Source organism: Microtus oregoni, unplaced genomic scaffold, assembly GCF_018167655.1.
Source record: "Microtus oregoni isolate MIOR12 unplaced genomic scaffold, Mior012 000029F_ref0000214, whole genome shotgun sequence".
NCBI classification, from domain to species: Eukaryota; Metazoa; Chordata; class Mammalia; order Rodentia; family Cricetidae; genus Microtus; species Microtus oregoni.
This window is the reverse complement of record NW_024543088.1, coordinates 17,546,016-17,571,155: the sequence shown is the minus strand read 5'-3', so window position 1 is coordinate 17,571,155 and position 25,140 is coordinate 17,546,016. Positions and strand designations below refer to the sequence as shown.

At 40.6% G+C, this 25,140-nt stretch overlaps 1 protein-coding gene across 2 annotated transcripts in view; it reads right to left on the bottom strand.

Moving 5' to 3' along the window:
* Positions 1 to 801: 801 nt before the first annotated feature.
* Positions 802 to 25,140, bottom strand: part of Ube2v2 (ubiquitin conjugating enzyme E2 V2) — a 37,970-nt gene continuing 13,631 nt past the window's right edge. The window contains exons 2-5 of one of the 2 annotated variants that reach the window (XM_041677640.1): positions 23,001 to 23,149; positions 19,279 to 19,404; positions 6,462 to 6,503; positions 802 to 1,683 (exon numbers count right to left, since the gene is read on the bottom strand). In XM_041677640.1, coding sequence (XP_041533574.1) covers positions 1,537 to 1,683; positions 6,462 to 6,503; positions 19,279 to 19,404; positions 23,001 to 23,149 — 464 coding nt within the window. In that variant the 3' untranslated portion in view covers positions 802 to 1,536. The remainder of the gene's footprint in view (positions 1,684 to 6,461; positions 6,504 to 19,278; positions 19,405 to 23,000; positions 23,150 to 25,140) is intronic. The other variant, XM_041677641.1, reaches the window with a different exon arrangement.

Here is a 25,140-nt window from a genome sequence, read left to right as displayed (position 1 = left end):
TATTAAGACAATAAATCTTTGTCATCTTGATAAAAGAACAAAAATGAACTTCAAGTTCAGACATAGGTTTGTTAACGTGAAAGTGGAGTGGAATGGGTAAAGTAACTTTTGTTGGTCTTAAAGGATGGGGGAGGGGACCAATGAGATGGCTCAGCAGTGAAGGCACTTGTTCACAAGCATGGTGATCAGAGTTCAACACCAGGAACACACATAAAAGTGGAGAGAACCAACTCCACAAAGGAATCCTCTGACCTCCACAGATGCACACGCATATGTACACACACCCAAATTAAATAACAACTAAAAAAATTGATAGGAAGGAAATGTCTTCAATACATTCAATGTAAATAACCTAAACTTTCATATAGAAATAAAGATGTTACAAAGAGAAAAGTAATGGATACTTAAATAATTTGTAGTCTATAACTATAAAATTGCTAAAAGGCAAATATCCTTTTTGAATATTACCTCTGATGAAATCAAATTAGAAACGTAACTGGGATATCTCTTTGTGCAAAGAAATTCAACTAAGCATGTAATATGTCAAAGAAAATACTCTGTAAATTCCAACCGCAAGCATATAAAATAGAATAAGTAAAAGACGTGTTTCAATGAAAATCTGTGATATTCTCAATGTTTCTGGTTTTGTTTGAAATGCAATCTTATTCACCAGCCCAGGCTGGCCCGGAACTTGCCATCTCTCTGCTTCTGACACCATTATGCCTAGCTTAATAATGCCCAATTTTGCCACCTTGATATGGCTACTATAGATAATACCAATGTAACAGAAACAGCACAGTCTGAGGACACATTCCGCATTTTATTTACATTTCAAGACTAACTTTGATCTGAAATCACATATCCATACACCTATTTCCTTTTCGTTGCTTCACTTAAAACCTCTAAGCATGTTTTATTAAACAAAGACTGTAAACAAATATTTATCATGTCTGTTACATGGAACAAACGGGAACAGCTTTTAACAGAGATTCATCAATACCCCAAACATCTTTTTATTATAAATACAGGTATCAAAACAATCCTGAAGCTATTTTGATGCTATAGTAGTCAGCACCCACACCCGCACCGCTTCGAGTTAACACAACTGTGACTACTCATTATACCTGCTACTTTAAACAGTTCGCTGTAGTCTAAGGACGATGGATAAAGCATGCCATTTCTGCTCTTCCGTCTTGAGACTTTATTGTTCAGAAAGACAAAGGTTTCCACTGCCATCTGACACTCCTTTGCCGTGCTTTTGTCTTGAAAACCTGAATTCAATTTTGAATACTTCAGGCTCATGTTTAAATGACAGTGCTTTAAGAAGAGAAAGAAAAATTGTGCTGCACTTCTCCTGTTACCCGAAAACATAATAGGTGTACATATATTAAATATATTCTTACAACTGTCCAGGTCATGTTTACCAGCTGGAATTCTTTTACTTAATGTGTGGGTATTTTGCATGGTGATATTTAATCAAGACATTAACATGAGTAGAAGGTTGTTGATTTAAGACAAGTTTGAGATCCACTAAAATCAGTTGTTGTACGTTTGTCCTTCTGGTGGTTGTGGAAGCTTCATATTTTCTTTGGACATCATTAGACGTCTCAGCTCTTGGAGGACAACTTTAATGCTATAGGAATTTTGCCATTTTGCTAATACTGGTATGCTTCGTGCATCCACCTGAGAGGGGAGGAAAAGAGGGACAATTAATTACCAAAGTACTGCAGAACCATAGCTAAACATAGTGGAGCAAATCAGAGTAGAGAAGAGATCACAAGGTTAAGCCAGCCTGGGATAGACATGGAAATTCTGTTTCACAGTAAACAAAATTAATAATAGTACTACTGATGATAATGTACTACTATGTACTAATATTTTAAATATACCTAAACAAGAATGCTATACTATGACATTTCAGATTTAAATGTATACTGTAATGCTAAAGCTCATAATTAATATATTTAAAATAATATATTTTAAAAATATTCTTTAACAAGAAAAGCTTTAACAAGATTTTCTAAAAACTTAAATTTTAAAATTTATTTTCTGAACTTTACAATAAACATACAGCAATCTTATTACCAGAGCTATCATATGCATACAAACACTATATTAAATAACTACTTTGTAAACATTTATAAACCTTCTTGATGATTAACATGAGTAGAAGGTTGTTGATTTAAGATAAATTTTAAATCTACTAACACTGGTCAGAATACTCCTTTCTATTTCCAATAAAATTCAAAAGGAAGAAACAATTTAAACTACTTCTACATGTAGACAACATGATCTTATACATAGATAACTCAAAGAATAGCGTTAAAGAAACTACTGGGAGTCCAGGAATGATGGCGTACACCTTTAATGCCAGCCACTCAGGAGGAAGAGGCAGGCGGATCTCTGATGGAGGAAGGTCATTGGTTAATAAAGAAAATGCTTGGCCTGATAAGTTAGAACATAGGTGGGTGGAGTAAACAGAACAGAATGCTGGGAGAAAGAGGAAGTGAGGCAGACACCATGCCTCTCCTCTCCAGGGCAGATGCGATGAAGCTCCTGCCCAAGATGGACGCAGGTCAGACATGCTGAATCTTTCCCAGTAAGCCACAGCTTCATGGTTCTACACATATTATTAGATATGGGTTAAAGCAAGGTGTGAGAGTTAGCCAGCTAGAGCTAATGGGCCAAACAGTGTTTAAATGAATACAATTTGTGTGTTGTTATTTCGGGTACAAAGCTAGCCAGTAGCCAGGAGCCGGGCGGCGGAACACAGCCCATAGCCCAGATCTCTGTGTGCTGGAGGCCAACCTGGCCTATACACTGAGTTCCAGGCCATCCAGAAATACATAGTGAAATCCTGTCTCAAACACATGGTGAGAGGAACAAGAAGGGGGAAAGGGGAAAAGGGAGAAAGAGAAAAAGGGGGGAGGAGAGAGGATGAGGGAGAGATAGAAAGGTAAGACAGAGAGAGGAAAGGGGGATAACAAGAGGGAGAGAGAGTGGGGGAAGAAACTACTGAAGCTAGTATGTTCATAGTATCCATGATTTTAAAAAAGTTGTATCTTTATCTACTTGTAATGAATCTAAAAACTAAAATTAAGAAATTCTAAAAATTAAGAAATTTAAAGGGAAGGGATGGTAGATGAGAACATGAGGAAATAGAATAGTCAAGGGGGGAGAGAGAAGGGGTGGGAGAGCAATGAAAGAGACACCTTGATATAGAGAGCCACTATGGGGTTAGGGAGAAACCTGGGGCTAGAGAAATTTCCAAGAATCCACAAGGGTGAACCAAGCTAACACTCCTAGCAATAGTGGAAAGGATGCCTGAACTGGCCCAATCCTGTAGTCAGAGCGGTGAATACCCCAACTCTCATCAGAGCCTTCATCCAGTAACTGATGGAACCAGTTGCAAAGATCCACAACCAAGCACCCGGCTGAGCTCGAGGAATCCAATCAAAGAGAGGGAGGAGAGAATATTTGAGCAGGGGAGGTCAAGTTCATGATGGAGACATCTTCAGACAGCTAAACCAATTTTGTGAAACCTCATCAACTCTAGACTGACAACTATGCAGTCTCCATGGGACCTAACTAGGCCCTCCATATGTGGGAGACAGTGGTGAAGCTTGGAATATCTGAGAGGCCCCTGGCAATAGGACCAGGGTCTATCCCTGGTGCATGAGATAGCTTGTTAGAGCCCAATCCCTATAGCAGGATGCCATGCTCAGCCTTAATGCAGGGGGAGAGGCCTGGTCCTGTCCCAACTTAATGTGCCAGACTTTGTTGACTCCCCATAGGAATCCTTACCCACTGGGAGGAGTAGATGGGGGATGGGCTGCAGTGGGGTAGGGCAGGTGGGAGGAGGGGTGGGGGAAAGGGGGAATAACAGTGGTTGGAATGTGAGATGACTTGAGAAGGAGGAGGGAGGGAGGGAAGGAGGAAGGGAGGGAATTAACCAAGTTACAATAGTAGGATCAAAAATAATAAGAACTGTGCAGCAGGAACTGAAATACTACTGACGGAAAGAAAAGGCCTAAATATATGTACATGGATCAGTGAGCAGTGAGCTTGGCCAGCTGCTGGCTTCTAGGCAGCTTCGTAAGCTGATATAGAAACTTGTCATGGAGCAGCCATGCACATGACCTATCCACTCTCCTAGGCAGGTCAGGATTCGAACCTAGCCACTAATACCTATGCACACGAGCAGATTCCTCACTTACATTGTACCAGTCTTCCTTGTAACATAGTAGGGCTTGATGAAGACAAGCCTTGGTGTTCAGTAAACAAACCTGCAGAACTGCAGTCTAATATCTGGAGAACAATGTAGACAGTATATAGTGAAGATTTTAAATATTCGCTAAGAGTTTTTTTGGGGGGGTGGACTACATAGATGCCACACATGAAATTTTTTTCAAAAAAAAAAAAGCCTTCAATGTATCTTAATACAAATTTATTTTACCCAAAACAATACTATATGACCATTTTAAGAATAACTAAAATATCTCCTATAGTACAGGGAGGGAGGGAGGGAGGGAGGGAGGGAGGGAAGGAGGATATCGGGAAGAAAGAGAAGGAAGAGGACCAGTGGGGAGGGGAATGGAGAACAAGAGTGGTGAATAATGAAATCCACTGAGGGCTACCTAAAAACATTGAGAAAAAAAAAAAGACTGCAAGATGAGAATTATGAAAAAATTGAAGCCATGCATATTAAGATGCTGTAAAGAAATAACAAGGTGACATTCTTGCCACTTGCAATGTATACACACACACACACACACACACACAACTGTCCTTTTCTTAAATGTCCAAGTCTCTCCCTCAACATCGATGCTTGACTCTGCAATTAAAAATCTTTTCTTAGTAAACTGTGCTTCACACCAACTCATCCTGAAATTCTACTCTGTGACCCAAGTCAAGAATGCTAGGCCTCGCATTGGGGAGATGGCTCAGTCAGTCACGTCATTACCAGGCAAGCTCAAGGACTTGAGTTAATTCCTTACACGGAAACCAAAAAGCTAGGCAGAGCAGTGTGCACCTGTACCCACCACAGGGGTGCACAGAGCCGAAAGGCACCAGCCTAGCCAAATCAGCAAACCCAATTCAGTAAAAGGTTCAGAACTGAAGATGATGCCAAATGACAGCCTCTGCTTCTTTGAACAAACACGTTCACACAAACACAACCAATCGCCTCCCAAACATTGAAAGATGAGACTGCCAGAAGCATCTGAGGAGTCTATGAAAAGAAATTCTCAAGGCTCAACAACCAGCGCATTAAGCTGCTTTTAAGATTGACTTTTTAAATTGTGTAAGTGAAAGAGAGAGCAACACGTGCACGCGCACAAGTGCAAGTGTGTGTGCATGCGCACACATGCATGCATGATGACTATAAATGTCCTTGTAGTGCAGAGGACAACATCAGATCCTCTGGAACTGAAGTAAAGGAGGCTGCTGGGTAGGCCCTCTGGAAAAGCAATACACATGCTTGTGCTGAACTGTTTATATGGCAACTTGACAGCAGCTGGGATCATCAGAGAAGGTATCTTAATCAAGAAAATACTTCCAGACTTGGCCTGTAGGCAAGCCTGTGGGACATTTTCTTGATAGATGGCTATGTGAGAAGGACCAATTCACTGTGGGTAGTGTCATCCCTGGCCTGATGGTCCTAGGTGAAAGAAGAAAGCAGGCTAAGAAACAAGCCAGTAAACACTAGTCCTCCACGGCCTCTGTACAGCTCCTGCCTCAGGCTTTTCCTCGGAAGATGGACTGTGCTCCTGCCTCCAGCTTCCTACCATCAATATCTCAGTCCCTTATACTGTGTCTCTTGAAGAAACTGAAACTTCCCTAGGGACCTGTATACCAAAATTCTGAAATAATAGTTTTCTTGACTGCTGCTTAGCTATTTGGCTTTATTCTTTCAACTTATATGTACCTTTCAATTATTTGTTTATGGCCAGAGACTACCTTGTATTTAGCAAGTACTCCCAATTGAGAACTTAGGAATCCTCTTTTCCCAAACTTTAGATGAGGTGGGACAATCATGACATTGAGGAGTATATCACTTTAAAGACTAGTCCAATATCTTAAACCACTCTCTTGCCTGAGATCTAGGTTGAAGTAAATCAACTCTGGAGTGACTTCCACAGGGGAAAACCCATTCAGCAGCACATTTTGGATCCAAAACCCATTAGAAATGGCCTCTCCGATGGCACATGCTATGGAGCTTTCTATTCCTTTTCCTCTTTAAGCGCATTTTGTCACACCTGCAATCTCATGGATAGGGAACCCTGCTCATCTCTTGGCCAACACATTGTTTTCACACCCTCAAACTTTTCTCCTGCTGAGACCCTCTCATTTCTATAACTAGCAGTCTTATTAACTAGCTACACAATTATCTACAAGACAAATCTCTTGGTGTGTGGCTGTGAGAATTTCTAGATTGGGTTAAAAGAGGTGGAGAGACCTACCCTAAATGTGGGTGGCACCATTCCACGGGCTGAGGTCCTGAGCTGAATAAAAAGGAGAAAAAAGAGATGAATACCAGCATTTATCTCTCTACTTCCTACCTGCGATGTGACTAGCTGCCTAATGCTTAAGTTCCCTACCTTACTTGAGCTTTCTTGACTGTGTCTCTCAAACTAAAGGTCAAAATAAAGCCTTTCTCCCCTAAGTAGTTTGGGGAGAACTACTTTCAATATGGTAGTTTGAAAGACCAAAATAAAATATTTAATCACCACCAGTTAGTGGAACTCTTTGGGAAGAATGGAAGGTGTGGCCTTGTTGGAGGGGGTGTATCACTGGGCTCTAACATTTCAAAAGCCCATGCCAGTTTGTCTCTCCCTACAGATCAGATGTAAAGCACTCAGTACTGATCCAGCACCATGAAGGCCATGGACTCACCCACGAAAACTGTTAAGCCCCAAATTAAATGCTTCCTTTCCTAAGAGTTGACTTGTCACGATGACTCATCACATCAACAAAACAGTAAGACAGGAATGGGGGGGGGGGGGGCTCTAAAATTTACAATCTATAGGGTTTTATTTCATGAGAGTTTAAGAACCCAGCTATTTTGTATATCTAATGTTTTAAAGAACTAATAACAAAATAGGCAATATGCTTTGTCTACTCAGAAAGCCCAACCCATGGGAAACTGAAGAAATACAGAACAAGGCAGTACATGTCTACTTCTAGCTGGAGCCCAATAAGCATGTATCTCAACTGTAAATACAGCACAGGCCAGTAGTGCAGTACTGTAGAACTCATTTAGAGCAGGAGCATCCTAAGGTTTACTGTCCTTCTTTTTCACACTGCTTTTCTTTTAGATACAAAAGGGAATTATAAGTTGGAAATTTTGGAAACTAGACCTGAAGATAGAATTACAGAAGAAATTTCCATGTGTACGGGTGTCTTTCTGTTGATTAGCTCTTGAACAGGAAATTCTATCATCCTGCTTGTTTAGCAGGCTTCCCCTTTTGACTTTTAAGCTTTTACTAGCTCTTCTCAATGTTTAGGTTAATTCATCTCCTCAACACATGAACTTTCAATGTTGTTTCTAGTAAGTTGTATCTTTATCATTGCAAGTCCAAGTTTAGAATTAAGGATTGCTTACTACTATGGTCAAATCAATAGCCTAAGGAAAGAAGAAGAAAAAAAAAACGGGCATGCTAAATCTAAACAAACTTTGGGAAGTCACCTGGTCTATTTTTAGGTCTAACTGTGAATATGTATAAATCGTGTATATGTGTTTACATATGTATAATTATTAAAAAACAAACTGGCTTCTGTGTCATGTAAACTGAAACCACTCAATTAACCCAAGTTCTTTTTAGCTCAAAAGATGTTTTGTTGTGCACAGAATCTCATGTGGCCCAAGTTAGTTTTAAACTTGCTATGTAGCTGAGGAAAACCTTGAATTCCTTTAAGTGCCTGGATCTCTAGGTGCTAGGATTATAGGCATCTGCCACCACACACCCAACTAAAATCCTTCTGTTTAAAGATATATATTCAGCATATGAATATATGAGAGAGCTTGAGAGCATCAACAGTGTACATGTAAGGAAGGACTGAGTAGTACGTTCTACGTTATTTCTGTTACTGTACTTGTTTATAGAAGTTTCTAGCCATTTCTCTCTCTAGTCTCCTGCTCTCAACATGCCTTAGGAGTGCTAGAATTACAGATTTGAACCAGAATTTTTTTCTTAAATGTGGGTTCCAAGGATCAAACTCTAGTCATCTGTATTGAGCTATAAATGCTTTTAGCTACTGAGCCATCTCACTGCCCATTCCCCAATCCCCCTACTCAAATTTTAAGCAAATTAATTCAAATTTGTCAGGAAAAAAAAAAAGATTGTCTCCAGGACTATTAACAAATATTTTGCCTATGCTTATTTTACAACTGTTAGATATTAAAATAAAATGTCCAATGTTTTGTTTAAGATTCATCTACTTGACACTTCCTGGCCATCCTACAGGGGCTATACTGCCCAAACCCCCTCTCTTTTCCTATCCCACTCAGCTTACATCCAGATCCCCACACCCCCTGTCTCCCTCCCTCCCTTGGGGCATAGCGCCTCCCTGCCCAGCCTGCTAGGGCGCTGGGACCGAATCTGAACCGGGAGGACATAGGGGTGGCCGGTAGCTCCTTTGTTCCCATAGCCTGCCCCCAGCGAGCGGGGTGGGCCCTTTGTTCGCAAGCTAACCAAGCAGCGCAGAGTTTCGATCAGGGCACCGAGTGAAACATCATTGTGGTGAGTGAGTGCTGCGGCAGCTGGGATCATACCTCAGCCCGCCCACACTTCCTGGCCATCCCACAGGGGCTATACTGCCCAAACCCCCTCTCTCTTCCTATCCCACTCAGCTTACATCCAGATCCCCACACCCCCTGTCTCCCTCCCTCCTTTGGGGCATAGCGCCTCCCTGTCCAGCCTGCTAGGGCGCTGGGACCGAATCTGAGCCGGGAAGACAAAGGGGTAGCCGGTAGCTCCTTTGTTCCCATAGCCTGCCCGCAGCGAGCGGGGTGGGCCCTTTGTTCGCGAGCTAACCAAGCAGCACAGAGTTTCGATCTGGGCACCGAGTGAAACATCATTGTGGTGAGTGAGTGCTGCAGCAGCTGGGATCATACCTCAGCCCGCCCACACTTCCTGGCCATCCCACAGGGGCTATACTGCCCAAACCCCCTCTCTCTTCCTATCCCACTCAGCTTACATCCAGATCCCCACATCCCCTGTCTCCCTCCCTCCCTTGGGGCATAGCGCCTCCCTGCCCAGCCTGCTAGGGCGCTGGGACCGAATCTGAACCGGGAGGACATAGGGGTGGCCGGTAGCTCCTTTGTTCCCATAGCCTGCCCCCAGCGAGCGGGGTGGGCCCTTTGTTCGCAAGCTAACCAAGCAGCGCAGAGTTTCGATCTGGGCACCGAGTGAAACATCATTGTGGTGAGTGAGTGCTGCGGCAGCTGGGATCATACCTCAGCCCGCCCACACTTCCTGGCCATCCTACAGGGGCTATACTGCCCAAACCCCCTCTCTCTTCCTATCCCACTCAGCTTACATCCAGATCCCCACACCCCCTGTCTCCCTCCCTCCTTTGGGGCATAGCGCCTCCCTGCCCAGCCTGCTAGGGCGCTGGGACCGAATCTGAACCGGGAAGACAAAGGGGTAGCCGGTAGCTCCTTTGTTCCCATAGCCTGCCCCCAGCGAGCGGGGTGGGCCCTTTGTTCGCGAGCTAACCAAGCAGCACAGAGTTTCGATCAGGGCAGGGCACCAAGTGAAACATCATTGTGGTGAGTGAGTGCTGCGGCAGCTGGAATCATACCTCAGCCCGCCCACACTTCCTGGCCATCCCACAGGGGCTATACTGCCCAAACCCCCTCCCTCTTCCTATCCCACTCAGCTTACATCCAGATCCCCACACCCCCTGTCTCCCTCCCTCCTTTGGGGCATAGCGCCTCCCTGCCCAGCCTGCTAGGGCACTGGGCGAATCTGAACCGGGAGGACATAGGGGTGGCCGGTAGCTCCTTTGTTCCCATAGCCTGCCCGCAGCGAGCAGGGTGGGCCCTTTGTTCGCGAGCTAACCAAGCAGCGTGGAGTTTCGTTCTGGGCACCGAGTGAAACATCATTGTGGAGAAACATCTCTGGGGAGTGACATCACTGGGAAGGTACATCAGTGGGCAAGAAGACCTGATCCTATAAAAGAAGATCCAAAGGGGAGTATTGGGAGGAAGAGATGGGCAGACGCCAATGCAGGAATTCTCCCAACAATCTGAAAAACAACACTAAACCACCAGAAGCCAGTGACCCCACAACAGGAGGACATGAAGACCTTAATCAAGAAGAAGTAGAAAAAACTGACTTCATGAAAGTGATTGACACCCTTAAACAGCATATAAAAAACGCCCTTATAGAAATGGATGAGAAGTATAATAGAAAGTTCGAGGAATTGAGTAAATCAGTGAATGATACCCTAGGAAACCAAGGAAAAACAATCAAGCAGATAAAGGAAACAGTTCATGACTTGAAAACTGAAATGGAGGCAAAGAAGAAAACACAAACAGAGGGCCGACTGGACATGGAAAATCTAGGTAAACGAATAGAGACTACAGAATCAAGTATAACCAGCAGAATACAAGAGATAGAAGAAAGAATCTCAGATTCTGAGGATAACATAGAGAAAATAAACACTCTGATCAAAGAAAACAGCAAGTCCAACAAACTCTCCTCACAAAACATTCAGGAAATATGGGACACAATAAAAAGACCAAACCTAAGAATAATTGGAGTAGAAGAAGGAGAACAAGTGCAGCTCAACGGTACAGAAAATATACTTAATAAAATTATAGAAGAAAACTTTCCCAACCTGAAGACAGATGTACCTATGAAGGTTCAAGAAGCATACAGAACACCAAATAGGCTGGATCAAAAGAAAACATCCCCTCGCCATATAATAATCAAAACACAAAATATACAGAATAAAGAAAGAATATTAAGAGCCGCAAAGGAAAAAGGCCAAGTTACTTATAAAGGTAAACCTATCAGACTTACACCTGACTTCTCTATGGAAACCATGAAAGCCAGAAGGTCCTGGATAGATGTTCTCCAAAAACTAAGAGACCACGGATGCAAGCCCGGACTACTATATCCAGCCAAACTTTCATTCACTATAAATGGAGAAAACAAAATTTTCCAGGATAAAAACAAATTTAAACAATACGTAGCCACAAATCCAGCCTTACAGAAAATAATAGAAGGAAAATCACTAACCAAGGAGTCCAACAATGACCACAATAACTCAGACATCTAGAGACTCTTCACCAGCGCAAATCAAAGAAGGAAAACACACAAACCCTACTACTTAAAAAGTGACCGGAGTTAACAACCACTGGTCATTAATATCACTTAATATCAATGGGCTCAACTCACCTATAAAAAGGCACAGGCTAAGAGATTGGATAAGAAAACAGGATCCAACATTCTGCTGTCTACAAGAAACACACCTCAACCACAAACACAGGCACCTACTCAGAGTAAAGGGCTGGGAAAAGGCTTATCAAGCAAATGGACCTAAGAAACAAGCAGGTGTGGCCATACTAATTTCTAACAAAGTTGACTTCAAACTTAAATCAATCAGAAGAGATGGAGAGGGACATTTTATACTCATAACAGGAACAATTCATCAGGAAGAAGTCTCAATCCTGAACATCTATGCCCCTAATATAAAAGCACCCACGTACGTAAAAGAAACATTACTAAAACTCAAGGCAGCCATCAAACCGCACACACTAATAGTAGGAGACTTCAACACTCCTCTCTCACCAATGGACAGGTCAATCAGACAGAAACCTAACAGAGAAATTAGAAAATGGAGGTAATGAAGCAAATGGACTTAACAGACATCTATAGATTATTCCACCCAAAGAGGAAAGAATATACCTTCTTCTCTGCAGCTCATGGAACCTTCTCGAAAATTGACCACATACTTGGTAACAAAGCGAATTTACACAGTTACAAAAAAATATTAGTAACCACCTGTGTCTTATCAGATCACCATGGATTAAAGTTAGAATGCAACAACAATGCTACCCCCAGAAAGCCTACAAACTCATGGAAACTGAACAGTCATCTACTGAACCGTACCTGGATTAAGGAAGAAATAAAGAAAGAAATTAAAGTCTTCCTTGAATTCAATGAAAATAAAGAAACAACATACTCGAACTTATGGGACACTATGAAAGCAGTCCTGAGAGGACAGTTCATAGCACTAAGTGCCCACCTAAAGAAAACAGAGAAAGCACATATTGGAGACTTAACAGCCCACTTGAAAGCTCTAGAAAAAAAAGAAGCAGACTCACCTAGGAGGAGTAGAAGACTGGAAATAATCAAATTGAGGGCTGAAATCAACAAAATAGAAACACAGAAAACAATCCAAAGAATCAATGAAACAAAAAGCTGGTTCCTGGAGAAAATCAACAAGATAGATAAACCCCTATCCAAACTAATCAAACGAAAGAGAGAGAACACGCAAATTAATAAGATCAGAAATGAAAAGGGGGACATAACCACAGACACAGAGGAAATTCAGAGAGTCATTAGATCTTACTACAAAAGCCTATATGCCACAAAACTGGAAAATGTAAAAGAAATGGACGCTTTTTTAGATAAATACCATTTACCAAAACTAAACCAGGACCAGGTGAACAATCTAAACAGACCTGTACGTCGCGAAGAATTAGAAGCTGTTATCAAAAACCTCCCTACCAAAAAAAGCCCAGGACCAGATGGTTTCAATGCAGAATTCTACCAGAACTTCCAAGAAGACCTAATACCTATACTCCTTAATGTATTCCACAATATAGAATCAGAAGGGTCATTACCAAATTCCTTTTATGAAGCCACAATTACTCTGATACCAAAACCACTCAAAGACTCAATCAGGAAAGAGAACAACAGGCCAATCTCACTCATGAATATCGACGCAAAAATCCTCAACAAAATACTGGCAAACCGAATCCAAGAACACATTAGAAAAATTATCCATTATGATCAAGTAGGCTTCATTCCTCAGATGCAGGGCTGGTTCAACATACGAAAATCTATCAATGTAATCCAGCATATAAATAAACTGAAAGAAAAAAACCATATGATCATTTCATTAGATGCTGAAAAAGCATTTGACAAAATTCAACATCCATTTATGTTAAAAGTCTTGGAGAGATTAGGGATACAAGGGTCATACCTAAATATAATAAAAGCTATATACAGCAAGCCGACAGCTAACATCAAATTAAACGGAGAGAAACTCAAAGCCATCCCGCTTAACTCAGGAACACGGCAAGGATGTCCACTCTCTCCATACCTCTTCAATATAGTGCTTGAAGTTCTAGCAATAGCAATAAGACAACATAATGGGATCAAGGGGATTCGAATTGGAAAGGAAGAAGTGAAACTTTCGTTATTTGCAGATGATATGATAGTGTACATAAGCGACCCTCAAATCTCCACCAAAGAACTTATACAGCTGATAAACAGCTTTAGTAATGTGGCAGGATACAAGATCAACTCCAAAAAATCAATTGCCCTCTTATACACAAAGGATAGGGAAGCAGAGAGGGAAATTAGAGAAGCTTCACCATTCACGATAGCCACAAACAGCATAAAATATCTGGGGGTAAATCTAACCAAGGAAGTGAAAGATCTATTTGACAAGAACTTTAAGGCATTGAAGAAAGAAATTGAAGAGGATACCAAAAAATGGATGGACCTCCCTTGCTCTTGGATTGGGAGGATCAACATAGTAAAAATGGCAATTCTACCAAAGGCAATTTATAGATTCAATGCAATCCCCATCAAGATCCCATCAAAATTCTTCACAGATCTGGAGAAGACAATAATCAACTTTATATGGAAAAACAAAAAACCCAGGATAGCCAAAACAATCCTATACAATAAAGGATTGTCTGGAGGCATTACCATCCCTGACTTCAAACTCTATTACAGAGCTACAGTAATGAAAACAGTGTGGTACTGGCATAAAAACAGAGAAGTCGACCAATGGAATCGTATAGAAGACCCGGATTTTATCCCACAAACCTATGAACACCTCATTTTCGATAAAGGAGCTAAAAGTATGCAATGGAAGAAAGAAAGCATCTTCAACAAATGGTGCTGGCACAACTGGATGTCAACCTGTAGAAGAATGAAAATAGACCCATATCTCTCACCGTGCACAAAACTCAAGTCCAAATGGATTAAAGACCTCAATATCAGTCCGAACACACTGAACGTGATAGAAGAGAAAGTGGGAAATACCCTACAACAGATGGGCACAGGAGATCGCTTCCTATGTATAACCCCAGAAGCACAGACATTAAGGGCAACATTGAATAAATGGGACCTACTTAAACTGAGAAGCTTCTGTAAAGCAAAGGACATGGTCACTAAGACACAAAGGCAACCTACTGACTGGGAGAAGATCTTCACCAACCCCGCAACAGACAAAGGTCTGATCTCCAAAATATATAGAGAACTCAAGAAACTAGACTTTAAAATGCTAATTAACCCAATTAAAAAATGGGGCACTGAACTGAACAGAGAATTCTCAACAGAAGAAGTTCAAATGGCCAAAAGACACTTAAGGTCGTGCTCAACTTCCTTAGCAATCAGGGAAATGCAAATCAAAACAACTTTGAGATATCATCTTACACCTGTCAGAATGGCTAAACTCAAAAACACCAAGGATAACCTTTGCTGGAGAGGCTGTGGAAGAACAGGTACCCTCATCCATTGCTGGTGGGAATGCAATCTTGTGCAACCACTGTGGAAGTTAGTGTTTCGGTTTCTCAGGAAATTCGGGATCAACCTACCCCTGGACCCAGCAATACCACTCTTGGGAATATACCCAAGAGATGCTCTATCAAATGACAAAAGCATTTGTTCAACTATGTTCATAGCAGTATTATTTGTAATAGCCAGAACCTGGAAACAACCTAGATGCCCTTCAATGGAAGAATGGATGAAGAAAGTATGGAATATATACACGCTAGAGTACTACGCTGCGGTAAAAAACAATGACTTCTCGAATTTTGCATGCAAATGGATGGAAATAGAAAACACTATCCTGAGTGAGGTGTCCCAGACCCAAAAAGATGAATATGGGATGTACTCACTCATAATTGGTTTCTAGCCATAAATAAGGACCACGGAGTCTACAATAGGTGAACCTAAAGAAGCTAAGGAAGAAGGTGAACCGAAGGAAAAACATATAGTTGTCCTCTTCGCTAAGGGAAGTAGACCAAATTTCCGGGGAGAAAATGGGATCTTGGGGGGGGGGGGGTGGGATGGGGGTAAGGGGAGATGGGGAGAGAAAAGGTAGAAGGGAAGGAGGGGGGACCTGGGAAACGGGAGAATTGGGATTAAGGAAAGGTGGATAGGGGAGCACGGAACCACAATTCTTAGTTAAGGGAGCCACTTTAGGGTGGGCAAGCGACTTGACCCTAGAGGGGCTCCCTAGTGCCCAAGATGAGGTTCCCAGTTAGTTCCTTGGGCAGCTGAGGATTGGGAACCTGAAATGACCCTATCCTAGAGCAATACTGACGAATATTTTGCATATCATCATAGAATCTTCATCTGGTGATGGATAGAGATCGAGACAGTGACCCACACAGGAGCACTGGACTGAGCTCCCAAGGTCCCAATGAGGAGCAGAAGGAGGGAGAACATGAGCAAAGAATTCGGGACCACGAGGCGTGCATCCACCCACTGAGACAGAGGAGCTGATCTACGGGGAGCTCACCAAGGCCAGCTGGACTGTGACCGAAAAAGCATGGGATAAAACCGGACTCTCTGAACATGGCGAACAATGAGGGCTGATGAGACACCAAGGACAATGGCAGGGGGGTTTGATCCTACTTAATGTGCTGGCTTTGTGGGAGCCTGGCCAGTTTGGATGTTCACCTTCCTAGATATGGACGGAGAGGACCTAGGACTTAACACAGGGCAGGGAACCCGGACTGCTCTGTGGACTGGAGAGGGAGGGGGAGAGGAGTGGGGGGAGGGGGAGAAGGGTGGGAGGAGGGGGAGAAGGGTGGGAGGAGGGGAAGGGAAATGGGAGGCTGGGAGGAGGTGGAAACTTGTTTTTTGTTTATGTTTTTTTTTCTTCTTTTCGCAATAAAAAAAAAGATTCATCTACTTGGGTGTTTATTAAAATTACTTAGTAGAAAAATATTTTTCTCAATTTAAAATTTGTATTTAAGGGCTAAAGAGATGTTCAGCAAATACTGGCTGTTCTTGGAGAAAATTAGGGTCAATTCTAGTGTAAGAAACATTAAATACTAGTCTTCTGTCAAATACTGAAAAACTTAGTCTATAACAAAGAATTCAAATCTTTTTATACCTTCCATCTTTATGAAAATATTTTAATGTCCCCACACACACAACTGAAAAAAATCTTTATTCACATAAACACTATGCAGTAGTCTCAGAGATTTAATCGGCCTACTCCTTCCATTTTCCTTTATTTCCTTTGCTCTAATTTCAAACAGCTCTAATTAATCAGTCATACTGTGAGTACTGGGATGAGTATGCAAGTTTTCCCTTCATTACTGGTATTTTTGTAAGTCTCTATAATAAACAAGTATTTCAACTTTTCTTTTTTGCTTTTTTTAAATTGAAACAAATGGATCAAAAAGCAAAGTTCCCAAAGCTGACTGAAGTTCATTTAACCACTTCCTGGTTGAGCTTTAGTTAATGAAACTGGAAGTACAATGTGAGTTTTATTGGGGCCTAAGATAACTTTAGAGCCAATACTGTTAAAGGCAGATCCGTAGAGGCAATGCCAGTCACACCCTATGCTTACAGAAAAATAACACCAATAGCCCAAATTGTATGACTAGGTGCACTCCTATCCCCAAAATTGGAACTAGTATTTTGTCTATCTTTTTATTTCATTTTCCTAGTAATTTTCCTATTGTTTTATAAAAGTACAAACACATAACAGATTAGAACCAAATAAGTAAACCAATGAATGCGCTAGGCTAAACAGCATAAAATACTGTGTAAAACTATTCACTACAGGGCGCTCACCACCAAACCTGACAACCTGAGTTTGACTGCAGGAAACTATACAGTAGAAAGAAAAATCTGACTCCTCTTAGCTGTCCTCCTGACTGTGACACAAGTGTGCACTCATACACACACATATTTGCACACATATACGCAAAAACTTTTAACACTCATTGCAACAAACTTTTCAGTGAAAACTTAAAATTAACCTAATTGCTCAGCAGTGGTGCAGAGAATTTTAAACACTAAAAATGACAAATTCCATTGTTACAGTTCAGTATGTAGTAGCTCAAACTGGCTTGTTCATTATAACAAACAAAATGAGATATGTGTACATCCATGCAGACTTGCACAGTGTAAACACAGCAGTACACACGGCAACGACACCTGCTAAATTAAAGAGAAGGTTACATCTTCGGCCAAAGCCAAAGGATAATAAAGGACAAATGATATTAGATTTTAACCTGATGCTCTACTTCATTGCAACATCTGGCCAGCCATTTTATCAAAAAGTCACAGTTAAACTGAACCAAAATAATAGTGGTAGTTATCCTGGCTACTTGCTCTGTAGGGACTGTGGGAAGCAGGAAATACGGCTCATCTGGTGGAGGATCCACTGTCACAGAAAGTTGTCCTTGACTTCCACATGAGCACACCTTCACTTTAACGCACTTTGTGCTGATTAATTTTTGCAAATTTTAAACAAACAAGAAACATCTGGGAAGGGGGAACCTCAACTGAGGAAGTGCCTCGACCAGACTGGCCTGTGGGCGAGTCTATGGGGCATTTTCTTCATTGCTAATTGAAGGTGAGCTAGTACTGTGTACAGTGTCCTCTTGGTCAAGTTGGCCTGGGCTATGCAGGAAACTTAGCTGAGCAAGTCAGAGAGATGAACCAGTAAGGAGCATTCTCCCAGTGTTCTGCTGCAGTTCTTTCCTTGAGATCCTGCCCTGATGTCTTTCAGTGACGAACTGCTTCCTGGGAGTAGAAAATGAAATCAAACCCTCTCCTCCCCAAGGAGAAGGACTTGAGGCACAATGGTAGCACAACTCTGGCTCCAAAGGTAGTTTTTTGGACTGCTATTTCCTAAACCTTCCCTTGGTGCCAATCAGTCAATCTCCTCAGATGTGGAGTTGAGCATGCACCAATAGGACAAGACATAGTTATCACCTATGTCAAGAATAAAAGATGGAAAATATCTTGTCAACGTACGCTTGGTAGCAAGGTTTGTGTTCTGGTGTACCATTTGTGAAGAAAGAATGGCAATGCCCAGCTACTTCTGCTTTGCTCACATGTACCTTTGTGTGACACCAAAATTATTCTTTGTTTCTAATAGTATTAGCATAAACTTGTGACTTTTAATAATAAAAGAAAAGTGGGGGGGGAGAAAAGATATAACAATTATTGGTAGGGAGAGGGGACACAGATGGAGTCAAGAATGTTGACAGTCTTCCTTCCCAGGAAGGATGAAATTCACCCTACTATGCTGATGCTATTCTGCTCCCTAGCATATACTTCGCACTGAGTGTGCTCTCAACACAGCACCCTAAGAGCATGAGTCCAAAGTCCTAGGAACCTAACCAACAATCTACTCACCTTAGAAAATCAGCTACCCTACTAACTTGTATAGGTGAGAACAACTTACTCTTTCTGTTATCCACTTTAATGTGTCAACCATGCTTAGCCAAGAATAATCAAACAGACATACTTGTTCCTCAAAGAAAAACTTTATGAAAATTCATTCTTTTAATCTCAAAAGGTACCACTAAAGAAAGAAATAATTAAAGAATAGTAAGCCTTTTCATCAAGAGAAGATTAGTTCAAACTAATCTAAATGGATGCAATTAATAAAATTCTAAGAAAAAAAAGTTAGTTTTTAACACCAGAAGATTGTAAGGATAGGTCTGGCGGCTGAATGCTTATATTCCTAACACTCAGAGTGCTGAAGCAGAGGACTGGTTCAAGTTCAAGGCTAGTCTGGAGCTAGCTATTGGGTAACATTATATCTTGAAGGGAGGAGAAGACATAAAAAACAACCTAAGACAAACTTTATTTTTATTTTTTATTTTTGGTAAAAGAACCAACTATGTAGCCCAGGTTGGCCTCAAACTCCCAATCCCCCTGCTTCTACCTCCTGAGTGACAAACTTCTTTCTTTCAACTGAACAAAACTTTGAAAACTCTTGCCTATATATTATATGCTATATAAAAATAAAATTATTACCATAACTTACCATTCCACTGGAATTATTGATCCCATTCATATTAATTTTTGTTACAAATCTAACAGATGGAGGAGCTTCTGGATATTTAGATCCACATTCTACCTTCAGACTATATATTCTGTTTTCATAGTTTGTCTGGAAAGATAGGAAAAAGAAGGCACAATCATAATGACAAAACTAAACTACTACCCACCTGTTAACAAAGAAGAATGTAGTATGCACAAACTTGTTATGATGGTGTGTGATGGCATACAAACTTCTGTACAAAGCTATTTTAACTATATAGTTAGGGAAAAAAATCACTAAGCATTTTTCATGATTATAATATGAAACCAAAATAATTCTACCAAGTGGAATCAGAATAATCAGAACTTATTTTTTGTGACACAAATGGTGTCAATAACAAATTAGAAAGAAAAACCAACTTACATTTAGATTTTACTTTAAAATAAAAAGATACTGAAAGGACAAGTGTGTGGTTTATGTCACACATATATAAAGGCTTTCATCACCCAGAACAATCTCATTGGTTTCTATTATTTCAGTAAAACTAACGATGCCTCTTTTTATTCTCACATGAATTTGTTGGCTAAAAAATTATGATCACTTTTCACAGGTAGGCAGGCAATTACTTCCAGCAAAGGAAAATCATAACATATCTCATCTTACAATTAAAAATTTTTTTGTTTCCCATTACTTTACTACTACTTAATGAATTCTGTGGTTTATTAACTCTATTATCTGAATTAATGTATACATCATATTTATACATATTTTCAAATATGGTTTCTAAATTAATGAAGTTTAGCTAATACTACATTCTTTCTTATAAAACAGGAATTTGAAGGCTATGACTTACACTTCAAGGCATTCAGGTTTATTCTCATGTAATAATTAGCTTTTCTTTCTCATTATAGCTTTTGCTCACTAGTACAGTTCTGAAATAGGATACTGCATAGTAAATTGACGCCTATATAAAACTAGGAAGAAAATAAGCCATATTAACAAGTACAGAGCTCATTCAAACAGTTAGCTTTAATAAATGAAAGCTATTATCAAGTAGAGTTCAGATATGTAACATTGAACTGCTGTAATATAAAATTATGAAACAATCTGATACATGTTATTAAACACTTCAATATTTTGAAAGAGCTCTATAAAACTCACCCAAATTTGACAGTTAACAGTCATACACCCAGCAAATTGGTACTATATAAAACTGAGTGAAATCAAACAGTTCTCAAGAGAGAATCTTTTTCATGGTTCTTCAATTTGAATGCAGATCAGATTATCTAAAAAAAATTATATTAAAAACAAAAAATTCCAGGTATGGCAGTATAATTGTAATACCAGCATTAGGAAGGCTGAGGCAAGAGGATCACTTCAAGTCTGAAACTAGCCTACGTTACACAGCAAGACTCTGCCCCCCTAAAAGCAAACAACAAGAACAAAAAAAAAAATGAACAGAAGCAGATCCTTGTCCTCTTCTTCCCTGAATCAGATCACAAAACCTGGCAGGCATATCCTAAAGTAGGCCAATAAATCTCATCCTTACAGTCAGAAAACAATTTTCATCTCTGAAAAGAAAGGAATAGAAAAAAACGTAATGGACCTTATTCAGTTCCTCTCACTCTATTCAGTACTACTAGATTAGGCTCTCTTTGCACAAACATATTCTAAACTGTTCACTCTTAATTAAGCAGTATAAAATTCTATAAAACCTACCTTATCATGTAAAACTCTAATGAAATAAATGTATATTTCATTTTATGATACACCTCAGTCATAAGCCTTATTACACACACACACACAACTCGAATGCAATGACCCAACAGAGGAGAAGGTCCATGACCTACTGTGTCTCAGTGAGATAAGAGACAAGAGCTACACAAACAGCCTTTACACCAGAAAAAGCAAGTAGCTTGGGAATCCCACTGGAGACCCAAATGGAGAGAAATAAAGTAGGAGCTACAGCATTTCCTCCCTATCAGGAAACTATGCTAAGAGTCTGTATGCAGGACACAGGCCCAGCACATCCTTCAGATATAGTCTACTGAGGGTAGTGGCTGGAGAAGAAACAATCTAAACAATTCCAAACTTATATTTTTACCAAGTCTAAGCCAGAATGTTAAAACTACTTGCTTTTAATTTTCTTTTAGCTAGACTAACATAATAATGCTTAGAAACAGTGAAAAAAATCAGTTTTCATCACAAATACCAAGTTATAAAGTCTTTTAACCACCAACCTTCTATTTCCTGTCTCAAATATCTTATGGAAGAATCAGAGAAGTCAGAAGGAGGCTCTCAGGAGTGCACATGAAATCTGCACACTGTATGCTCTTAACAGACTTGGTATAAAGGACTGCAAAGGAACACCAGCAAATGCCACAGAATACACTTGTCTAACATTGCTAATTACATTTTTTAATAAACAGGAAAAAAATCTAAATTCTATCTAAAGAGAACAGGTCTTCTTCCAACAGACGGTAAGAGAGAAAAAAAAAATCAGTCCTCATGGAAGAGGTCATGATCCTAAACTACTCAGAAGGCTGAACTAGCAGGATTAAAGTACAAAGTCTACCTGGTCCACAGACTGAGTTCACAGTCAGCCTGGAGGATGCTGAGATTGGGTCTCAGAATAAAAGCAAAAAAGTCTGGGGACACAGCTCAGTGGTAGCACACATATCCAGCATGGGTGATGCCTTAGGTTTAATCCCAGTATCACAATAAACAAGCAAACAAATAAATCTTTCAAATTTGTGTTGAACACACTGAATAAGACTACTAACTAAAGAATGCACTATAGAAAAAAGTATCTCCATCTAGGAAAAAACTATGTAAAAATACTTCAGACAATTCTGAGAAAGACTGAAGAACAAATACACAAGAGATCAATAACAGTACTAGAAAATATTTACGAATCTTAGCCAGGCAATTTTGGTGCACACCTTTAATCCCAGCACTTGAGAGGCAGAGGCAGGTGGATCTCTGGAGAAACCCTAACTCAAAAAAAAAAAAAAAAAAAGAATCCTAGCTATTTTGTTTTATTGCTGCTGAAAACCACACGTGGTATGCATTCTAATTTCATATGTTCTACAACTACACTATTACCTCCAGTGTCTTAAATTTGCTGCTATATCTTGTAAATTATGGTATTTAGACCTCTAATATCCCACTCAGGCCTGTGAAAGAGGGCAGAAGCAATATGTAATCACTGCAAGCCAATCTAGAGATCTTCAGTCACATAAGAGAGCAGGCAACATGTGACACTCTTCCAAATATCCCCTCCACTTCCTCTTTGACACAGAATGTCCTTTATTCCCACAGGTCTCAACCTTCAAAAATCCTACCAATCAGTCCTTTATAGCCCATTCCAAAGGCAACTTCCTTTTCTGCTCAGCCTTCCTCAATTTGTTCCAGTAGAAGAAACATGATGAACTTGCTCAGCCATATTAAAATCTAACACTTGGACTGGTTTTTTGTTTGTTTATTTGTTTTCTTCTCTACTAAAACACAAACACTTTGGGGGCAACAACCATGCCACTCCTCCTCAATCCCAGTTCTCCAAGCTTATACCCTTCAAACAAGAGATATCAATAAATAAATGCACATAAAACATACTAAGATGCAGGAATTCTTCCTGTCAAAAGTTATCACAATTGTCTTTTATTACCAATAAAATTAAACATTCACTCAAAATAAACAATAAATATGTATAATATAGCACTGACCCTTGGTGGCCCAATAATCATGCCTGTCCACCTTGTAAGTGTCATGTCTTCATCATCTTCAAGGCCCCAGCTAACGGTACCATCACCTACTCCTTTCTGTCCTTCTTCAAGTTCTTCCAACAAGCGAAAATTCCGAGGAACTTTAACTCCTATACAAAAGAATGTCAGTGTCAACGTAAAAGCTCATAATTATTAAGATAGAAGGTTTTGTTGTTTTGTTCAGGTTTTTGGTATGGGGCGGAGGGGCCGAGAGAGGGTTTCTCTCCATAGCCTTGGCTGTCCTGGAACTCACCTGTTAGACCAGGCTGGTCTTGAAATCAGTGAGCTTGCCTCTGCCTCCCAAATGCTGAGAGATTAAAGGTGTGCACTGCCACCACCACCACCCAGCAAGAGTTGCATAATTAAGCCTTTTGTAGATTAGTTTTCACAAAATATTACACCCAAAGGCAAGCTTCCCTCAAAATAGTATTGGGCCTCAGGCAATATCTGGCCTAATAATCCCTTAAGATGAAAAGGACAGTTGGTAACAATTGCAAATAGCTTTTTGGTTAAGTGGAACTTTGTATCCACCTCCCTTTTTTGGTGCTGAAATTTTATCTGATTTGAACCTGGACAGGTCACGTATGTGCTGCAGTGGTCTTCTGTGAGTTCCTACGTGTCAGTTTTCTCTAATGTAATGTCACTGGATGGTCACTATATCAACCACACTTCAGGGAAGTGCCATGTCCAGAAGCAGAAGGCCAACACAAAACAGACTCCAGATTTGTGTGTGCATAGGCTTTTTGTTTTCTTTTGTTATTTTTTACCTTGTTGGCTTTTTTATTTGATTTTCAATTTGGTTTTTGTTTTATGAAACACACACATAGACAGACAGACAAAATATGATTAACAGGTGGCAGTTGAGAGAATATAAAGAGTTTGGGGAGAAGAAATATGATCAAAGTATACAACATGAAAAAACTATTTTTAATGAAAATGTCACTAGAAAGCATTGTGTCAAACATTATAGCAGTACTGAACATGTATATAAATTCCTACTCAATCAATTTTATACTGGCATATATCAATTATGAAGAAACTATCATAAAATGACCATTTTCCCCTAGCTGAGGTTCTTAGTCAAGGACGCTGGCATAAAATTAATGGGCAAAACCAGACAGTTCAATTAGCAAATGATATATATGAATATACAAACTCTAATAACTTTTTATGAGAATTTCATTCAATCCTAGAAAATGCAACAAAGGGTTAAGGTTTTCTAGAATACTGATGTGAACCACCACCCATGGCCCCCGCTGGTCCCAGGACTTAGGGCTCCTGTACCAGATCAAAGGAGCCCTACATCTGTCAGATAATCTCCATCACTGAACTACCTAGGGCCTCAAGCACTCCACACAAACACACTACCACTGAGCTATGCTCCTATCCCTATAAAGCTTTGGAAAACAAAAACTTTGCAATTAAATTGCAGCCATCATTAGACACAATTTATACAAATGCCCGTATAATGGTAAATTTTTAATTCACAAAGAAAAAAAAAACAGATAAGATATTCCTGCTAGCCTGGTGGTGTTGGGCACACACCTTTAATCCCAGCAATTGGGTGGCAGAGATAGGTGGATCTCTGAGTTCGAGGCCAACCTGGTCCACAGAGTGAGTTCCAGGCAAGCGATGAAAGGAGACAGAGACAGAGACCCACATTGGAGCACCAGACAGAAATCTCAAGGTCCAAATCAGAAGCAGAAGGAGAGGGAGCACGAGCAAGGAACTCAGGACCGCGAGGAGTGCACCCACAAACTGAGACAATGGGGATGTTCTATCAGGAACTCACCAAGGCCAGCTGGCCTGGGTCTGAAAAAGCCTGGGATAAAACCAGACTCGCTGAACATAGAGGACAATGAGGACTACTGAGAACTCAAGAACAATGGCAATGGGTTTCTGATCCTACTGCACGTACTGGCTTTGTGGGAGCCTAGGCAGTTTGGATGCTCACCTTACTAGACCTGGATGGAGGTGGGTGGTCCTTGGACTTCCCACAGGGCAGGGAACCCTGATTGCTCTTTGGGCTGATGAGGGAGGGGGACTTGATTGGGGAGGGGGAGGGAAATGGGAGGCGGGGGCGGGGAAGAGACAGAAATCT